At 37.8% G+C, this 8,967-nt stretch overlaps 1 protein-coding gene across 1 annotated transcript in view; it reads right to left on the reverse strand.

Moving 5' to 3' along the window:
* Positions 1-8,967, reverse strand: part of thsd7b (thrombospondin type 1 domain containing 7B) — a gene marked incomplete at its 5' end in the record, with an annotated part of 157,412 nt that overhangs the window by 3,194 nt on the left and 145,251 nt on the right. The window contains 4 exons of the mRNA XM_015397359.1: positions 290-485; positions 835-917; positions 3,573-3,668; positions 5,714-5,983. Coding sequence (XP_015252845.1) covers positions 290-485; positions 835-917; positions 3,573-3,668; positions 5,714-5,983 — 645 coding nt within the window. The remainder of the gene's footprint in view (positions 1-289; positions 486-834; positions 918-3,572; positions 3,669-5,713; positions 5,984-8,967) is intronic.

Raw genomic sequence — 8,967 nt, forward strand, 5'->3', positions numbered from 1 at the left:
GATGTTAATACATTAGAGAAAGTACCACTGAAATACACAGATTTTTGTGGTGACAAAATTTAAAAAAGATACTACTTTCAGAATGCAATATTTAGGAGGAAAATTTGATCAAAAGGCAAGTCTGCTGTGGTTTACCTTAGAGCTAACAAGAACTAGAGAGACATTAACGGAGAGAGAAGAAATTCTTTCTGTTGTCCATTTATCTCATTGATTTTACAGGAACAAAGTTATTTTCAGAAGCAGAAGCAATGTCAAACAAGCTGCTTAGAGAGGATTTCTATTTCAGTACCTGGGCCAACAGGCCTTAAGGTCCACTCGCTGAACAGGTTGTTGGCTTGAGACGGTCGGGGTTTTAATCTTCCAGAGTTAGTTTTCACATCGGCTTTTTTGCTGTTGTCCACCCCTGGGGTTCTGGTACAGTAGTCCAAGAAGCCGTGTGAAGTCATCACTTCAGTGTAGCCCTTCTCACACCCACACACTCCACTCTGTATGAAATGGTGCCAGGAACAGAAAATCATTAACTCTTCACATAGAAGTGCTCAAATTGTTAATTGACATTTTAGGAGACCCCCTGTGTAGTTGCATGAAGATACTCTTAGGGGCAGTATAGCACCAAGCTGTGGGCATTCATTTTTACTCCCCACCCCCACATTTCCACTCCAAATAACCACACAGGTGTACTCCTTAACTGACACATGCAGTGATGTTAATCTGATTAGTTTATAACGGCCTGTTGTAGAAAATTAAAAATGTGATTTATCAAGATCCATGGAGTGTCCCACCTAGAAGGGGAGCAGAAAACACAAATATCTCCGCACAGCCTGATAATCTTACCGGTGTGCAGTGTGAGAAGGGCTTTGTGCACGGAGGATGGCAGTGTCGAATGGTAGTGGGCCTTTTTTGTGGGAAACACCCCCCTGAGAAGAGAAAACAGTCTTACCTTTATTCCTTTACACATTGATCGGTAAATTAATGTTCTGTCACAGCTGATTAATGGGTCCAGGTGTCTATCAGGGTCCCTGATCAATTGTGAACATTTTAATTCCAACACAGAAAATTGCATGTCAAAATATCAAAGAGTAATGCCTTGGGCTTTTGGGTTTTCTGCCAAAGCTCTTTTTTTTTTTTTTCCTCCTTTCCTTCTGGATTCATATTTGCCAGAAACACTTCCTTAGAATGATAAGATCACATCCGCCCACTATTTACAGCATCTCAAGCCTGCCCAAAGCATTTATATTCCCACAACAGCCGTAGTTTTGTTCTATTTCTCTTAAGCTGGTTTAGTTACTATAAATACAAATGGATGATTATATTTATATGGACTGAAAGCCCCCGGGTTCAGCTTGGTTTATTGATTACTTTTGTTAAAAAAGGGGAAAAAGTCAATCAATAGACCCTTGTATGAAAATAGGAAGATCAAAAGAGGTGTTTAGTCTTGCCAGAACACTTCACTGAAACTATTCCGGGTGAGTGTGTCTTGATGCAATGATATTTAGAAATCAGTTTGGCTAAATCAGAGACAAGTCAAGTCTCAAGTCAAGTCCTTCACATTTGATGTACGATGTAATGTGTGCATAAAATACTGATTAATAAAAGTAATGTGTTAAAATTACAAGCTTTCATTTGAGTTTTACACATTAGATTTTTTTCTTTTCCAAACAAAAATACATATGCTGTTATAGTTGGCTGTCATTTTTTTTTTTTAAAGATTAAAGCATGATAGCCACCCCAATGATAATATAAATATGCAATATGTTAGAGAAAAGAAAACATTTTCCAGTACAGATCTTTGCAAAAATTACTAGCTTACTTACAGGTACAGTGCTTCCTCATTTGTTCCCTTTTTAATATTCAATCATAAACTTTAGCTTCGGGAAAAAGATCATGTGAGTAAATTAAAGTCCAGTTATTTAGGAGAAAACAGTTCTACACACACCTACCTAAATCACCTCAGATGTCAGAACAAGAAAATAAAAAAATAAAATGAAGAAAATCTAAAAATAAATATATAGATAATCCTAAAGACTTCAGAAAAAAAACTGGACTGATCATATGTATTAGGTATAAATAAAACTGTTTGGTATTATGATAATGTGGGGCAGCTTTGCTACTTCCTTTATTGGAAGAAGCCAGAAAATATTCTCTCTACTAAAAGGAGTTCCTGATGTTCCTAAGAGCACAGTGGCCTCCATAATCCTTAAATGGAAGGAGTTTGGGATGACCAGAACTCTTTTTCCGTCCAGCCAACTGAGCAATAGTGGGAGAAGAGCCTTGCTGAGAGAGGTAAAGAAGAATCCAAAACACCACTGTGACTGAGCTCTAGAGATGCAGTAGGGAGATCTGAGAAAGTTCCACAAAGTCAACTATCACTCCAGCCCTCCACCAGTCGGGGATTTATGGTAGATTGGCCCGACGGAAGACTCAGTGCAAGACATTTGGAAGCCTGCATAGAGTTTGCCAAAAAACACACAAAGAACTCCCAGACCATGAGAAAGAAGATTCTTTTGTCTGATGAGACAAACGTTGAATTTTTTGGTGCTAATCCTAAGTGATTTTTGTGGAGAAAACCAGGCACTGCTCATCACCTGCCCAATACAATCCCAACAGTGAAACATGGTTGTGGCAGCATCCTGCCATGGGGGTGTTTTTCAGCTGCAGGGACAGGATTATTGGTTGCAATTGAAGGAAAGACGAATGGGGCCAGGTACAGGATTATTGTACACAGTTTGTGAACTGTGTCAAACCCTGCGGTTTCGTCGTAAAGTGTAAGCTGTAGCTGCATGCAACGATTAAAAAAAATCACCCGCCTTTGAAGGCAGTTAGTTTAGATGCACTACTGTCATTAGAAAACAATCATTTACTCAAATGAACCAAATATCCTGACCTAGTTTGTCTCCTGATAGCACGAGATAGGAATTTATGCAAGACTTGAGTCCTAGACTTCAGCTTGAGTATAAAGTACAGTCTGAAGTCTTTTCTTTTTTACAATTTAAGTGCAACTTGACTTCTCAGCTGTGCCTTCATGCTTGTCTAAATTTGTGACCGACAGATTGCAAAATCCTTATGCTGCACGGAAAGTTTCAATCTTATCTAAGTTTTGTTATATCTGGTAAAGATCTTATCTGTAGCAACACAGCCCACTGACAGTTTAATACTATTGCAAAGTCTAAAGAAGATACTTTTGCAATTTTACAATGTCAAATCTTTGCATTTCCTTTTATCTCTTGATCCAATAAGGCACCATTTTCCTCTAAATGTAAATCTAAACCACCTGCTTCAGCTGCTTAAAAAAATCTGCAGTGTGACAGATTTTAGAGAAGAATGAAAGAAGATTCACATAATGTCTGAGCTGCATAAATAATTTTGGAGCTATAGACTTATTCAATAATTCTGCAAACATTGATATGAAGCAAACTAAAATGAAAAGGGGTTCAGCCTTTTTACTGTAAGGGAACAGGAACAGCTCACTTTATGTTGCCTGATTTGTTGAGAAATCATGGAAGTGTCACTATGTCCCTGGGGGTGTTTGGTTCAACCTATCTATGAGCAGCCTAGATACTGTAACTTTTTACCTGTCACGTTAACACCATCTGAGCGCTGACACCACACTGCCCTCTTGTTGTTGGTCCATCCTCCTATTTTCCACTGGTAACTGTGGCATTTTCCTCCTGCAGAGACAAATGAAAAACTCATTAGCAGTTTATTTTGGGGGTCCACACCTTTCCTCAAGCTCCTATAGATGGTAACCTCAATTTCTTTTAGACCTGCACCTTTGCATTATAAAGATAAGACATGTAATGATTGCAAAGACAGGTAAAAGGAAAGAAAAAAATGTAAATTATTCAATTGAGACAGCATGCGAGACAATGGCAAGCTCGGATAAAATTAGGTAAAATTGGCTGGAAATGTATGAAATGGGCCTCTTTTTTGCAATCAAAGCTCTTATTTTCCAGAAGTGAATTTTATAGAAAGGTTGATTTGAAGAGAGAAGCAAAGACAGATGGAAACTGATTCGTGGGAGAGAAAAAAGTACAGCCACACAAAGCGGTAATTTGGAAAAATGAACAAAAAGAATCAAAAGTAACACCACAGAAAGTACAGAATAGAAACTATACATATGTATACACCGGTAAGTGCAATTTTAAAACAAATGTACTAAAACTTAACTGCAAATTTAATTCGTAAACATATGGTTAAAGAGAAAAAAACAAGGAACGGTAGTGGGTAGGTCTAAAAAAGTATAAAGTAATAGCACAAAAAGAGAACTATAAATGAACTGAAATTACATATCCTAAAGTTCCCTAATTTTAGGTAGACAGGTTGAGGGCCTTATATAATAGGAAACCTAAAACCAAGCAGCTAGGAGACAAATTAATTTAAAGATGATCTGACAAATTGATTGGTGACTAGAAAGGTGCGATTTCTAGCCTGATTGCCTCTGACTCAAGACAGAAACTTAAAGGTCTATTCTTTTTCTTATCCGCAAATGTGTCACTTCTAAGTGCTTCCAAGTCATGCTGACAAGAACATTATTAAGAGTCTACACAGTTAATGAATAATAAAAAATGGAGCTAATTTAAGTTTCAGTGATGTTGGTCATCAACAAAATTAAGTCAGGGCAAGAGCAGAGACAGAAGAAGTTTTTCTTCTGTAACTTTTTAAAACATTTAAAAGACAAATGCTTTGTGCAAATGAAACGCAGAGATGTGTATGACCTCGATGTCTCAACAAGAGCCACGAGGCTGAAGTAAAAAAAGCACTGCTGTGCTGGTTTAAGCTGGTATACCATCTATTTCTTTTTGAAAAGTGAGCAAAAGCATGTCATTTTATTGTCTTTGTCTATAGGGAAATATTTGCTTGTTCCCTCTGACCGGATTTACAAAGAGTTTGATTTATCAGTTGACTCCCCTAGTTGGGAAACTAATCAAGCTGCTACTGCTGCTGTGATTGGCTAAAAACCTCTACATGGGCGGCAGATCCCCAATCACCTCAAAGAAATGTACTGAATGTCCCCCCTGTTTTGTGAACATTTTCTACATGAGGCTTTCCAGATCAATACGTGTTTTTCAATTTGATATCTACATGGTATTAATCTGGCTTATGCCAGGTTATGAACTTGGTATTAGTGGTTCAAATAAAAAAAAAAAAACAAGGATATAGAAATCAGCCACAAAAATCATTGAAGCCCTACATTGAAGCTCTCTAAATCTGTAAATTCTTCTGGAACCAGAAGGGTATTTTGGCAACAGGCACAGTTGAAACCAAGCCCATCATCCTGTCCCCTTTTCTGTGGTAACCAGTTGCAGTGAAGCTTTTTTGTATTAAATAACAAGTGTCTGAGAGTGAGAATAAAGAGGGCTTTCTGGAAGAAACACAAACTGATAGCAACACATACAAGCTTAGGCCATTAGCTTGCCCATGTGTATCGCTGAGTAGTCTGTGTGACAAAGAATTTAATTCTGCAGTATTGGGGTAGGTGCCAAGTACTTTGTGACTGTTTGAATATTAAAAATGGATACTCTTTAAAAAATAATAAGCAAGAACAGGGTGTAGAAATGATTCCATCATGTAGGCTTACAATATATGTGTATTATTTCTTAGTCTGTCCAAATTCTTTGAAGTATGTTTTTTTAAGGGAAGGTATTCAATCACATTTTGATTGAAATTAGGTTTTTAGGGTGAAGTATAAGTGTAAAAACATCCTCTTTCAGACCTTTACAAGGCTGGGTCTCAAAGATCTGCTGTGGGCAGCTGCCTTGGTTCTCCATTGCCTGAACGATAACAGCTCGAGAACGCGCTTGACGGCCAGTGGGCTCAAAGCTGCGGCCCTCCAGGCAGGTCAGCTGGCAGGAGCTCCAAGTAGACCACTCTGTCAAATGGCAATCACCTGAACAAAAAAAGGAAGCGTCTAATGTCACAGCTTGATCATCATTCAATAATAATCTGTTCAGTTCTAGAAGGCTGATTTGCCAAAAATGAAGTACTGGAAGATTTAATAGGAATCAGAAACAGGTGACAGACTATGTTCTAAATGTAGAAACAGATTACCGGATATTGCCTTCACAGTGAGACTCCAAAGGTAAATGTAAAGGCGATGAAGATAATTGAAACAGGTCTCCCAGGGGAGAAAAGGTCTGATTGATATTTTTTTGTGAGTGAGGCAATAAATTAAACAAAGACTTTCCTCCTTGAATATCAAACACAAATATCCTTTATACTGCTTGGTAGGGTTATCCTGCATTGCTACTATCACCCAAAGCCAGTGTCTCTCAGCCTCAGAAAGCCTCTGATTCTCTGCCTTGAACATCCATTAGTGACTATCTGTGGACTCAGGCATCTCATTATCTTTCATCTTCATACACAGACTGTATCAGCTCTTGTGCTACACAGCTTCATCTAAGGCTGCATGCTGCGGCTGTAGATGCATAAAGCAGCTTACAGCTGCATTCACACATTGCATTTCACATGTATGTCAGATTTAACTCTGCTGGACCTTGCATTTCACCTGCTACAACCTTCACACCAACAGACTTACACAAGCAGCAAGAAGAAACGCACACACATACACACACGTCTGCCCTTGGCATCAAACACTTCTGATCCTGAGCCAAGACTTGCTGCATCGACGGATTGAGTGATGAATCAAGCAGAGGATCACAGAGTAGAGAGATGGGCAGAGGCAACCACTTACTCTTCACAGTAAAGCCTTACAGAAGGCTTCGTGAGGCAACAGGCCTGGGTTCACAGGGCTGAGTAGCCTTTTGACCAAACAATAATAATTGTGTCTTCTAAAAATGACAAGGATAGAAATAAATCAACCTCTTTTGCTTTCTTTACAGCAGCTATGTGCAGATGCACAGTAAAGCTTCATTAAAGAAAGATAAAAGCTGACAGAAAAGCAGAATACCTATCAGCTTCCCAGCTGCTGCTTCTCTGGCAATGATTCATTTTTTAACTTGAGAAATAATTGAACCCTGATTCTTTAAATAGAATTCATTGACTTTGCAAATGCAGTTAAAGAGCATAGCATAAGTCAATTTTTCAGTCAACAAAATGATCAAATTGTAACAATATGCAGACAGATTTACAGTTCTGTTGAGACATTAACATCCGACTCCTTTACAAAACGTTAATACAAAGTTGCACTTTCTGTTCCAATTCACCATTGGAATGGTACACTTACTTATTTGACCACTCTTTACAGACAGAAAATACGTTTAAATTCTATTTTTTAGACTTCTAAGTGTAGTTCATAAGGTTTGAACATGAATTTGTTTAAAGCTATACCAAAGGGTAAATATTTTCCTGTTTGACCATTTCAAAACTAAGTGTAATTTGATGTGTATTTACGATATTTATTTTTCCACAGAACACCCAAATGTGTCTTTGTTTCTGCTTTGTAGATTGTGATTTAAGGTGAGGTTGGAGAATTTTGCCATTGTCCTCCCGTTTCATTATTTTACAGATTTTGTGTTGGTACTTTGAGTAACACTGGGAATAAAACAAAACATGGTTCTTTAACCCACAAACTGTACTTGACAGCTGTTAGAGTTGGACTATTAACTCATTCAAAAAATTATTTTGTGACTTTATACAAAATAATTACATTTTGATTAATGTCATGAAACTTTCATCGGTATATTTATGGTAAATGGCATATATTTATATAGTGCCTTTATTCAAGTCAGGAGACTTGACCAAAGCGCTTTACACTACATTCATTCACCAATTCACACACACACTCACACACTGATGGTAGCAAGCTACATTGTAGCCACAGCTGCCCTGGGGCTCACTGACAGAAGTGGGGCTGCCGTACACTGGCGCCACTGGGCCCTCTGACCACCATCAGTAGACAATGCAGGTGAAGTGTCTTGCCCAAGGACACAACGACACTGAAAGTCGGAGTCGGGGCTTGAACCGTCAATCCTTCGATTTCAGGGCAAACTCCTACATCCAACACCACTGTTTGCCAGACTTGATATCTCAATAGGAAAATAACAACACACCTTCATTAAAAGCTTTGCTGGAGTGGATAACTCAGGTTAGAATTAGGATTCTGAAACTTTTTGACATTGTGCATATTGAAAATGTGTTAATCATGTTTAAAAGCTAGATGCAACCACCGCTTTAAATAAACTCTATGAACTGTCAACGAGAGTGATCGAACATTCAGGACCATTAATGACAATCGTGTTGATCGTTACAGAAACCTATTTTTTCAACCAGCTGATTAAAACACTGAGAAAACTGTGACAATGTTCTGTTTTTGAAAATCCTTACAAAAGTCAAATGTATTAAATACATATAATACTATTTTCACATTGTTACATTACTGTTTGAGAGATGCCTGTCTTTTTGGAATAATAAATTAAATTGTAAATCTAAATCTGCCAAGGGTATAAATAATTTTAGACTTAACTTTGATAAAGAATAAATTTAATACACTGTTGCTGGCTAGACTGCCTCTTATTTTTGTAAATGGGAATGTATTACTTTCACACTCTCTCCCAATGCAGCACTCCCATTGGCATTAATTCTGTGTCTGTGATAAGTGGAATGATTGCCAGGGACTAGGTGATTGCCTTAGGCAGTGTGATCTGTTAATTGTTTCAATTAGCACAGAATATTTTTTCATGCTCTACCTGCTAGTGACTTATTAAATGAATAATTGCAGAAAAAAACTGGTGTCAAATCATTGATCACAGAGAATGTTATCCATTTAGTTATTCAAGACCACCTTTGAGTGCCATTACTTGTTTTTAAGTCAAAAATATTGGATTTATTCCCATGAAAGGGAAATTACCTTCAGTGTTTATTAGAGAGACCAAATTGGATGGTGCTCAGATCACTGAAATGGGCCATTCATTAAGTTATGACTGTTATTGATTTTGCAATTATTTGGTGTTTAAGAATGTCAGCTAGTTGAAGGAGGGAAGCAAGTAGGAAAACAGGTAGAACATTGGC

Source organism: Cyprinodon variegatus, unplaced genomic scaffold (genome assembly GCF_000732505.1).
Source record: "Cyprinodon variegatus isolate N-32 unplaced genomic scaffold, C_variegatus-1.0 Scaffold857, whole genome shotgun sequence".
NCBI classification, from domain to species: domain Eukaryota; kingdom Metazoa; phylum Chordata; class Actinopteri; order Cyprinodontiformes; family Cyprinodontidae; genus Cyprinodon; species Cyprinodon variegatus.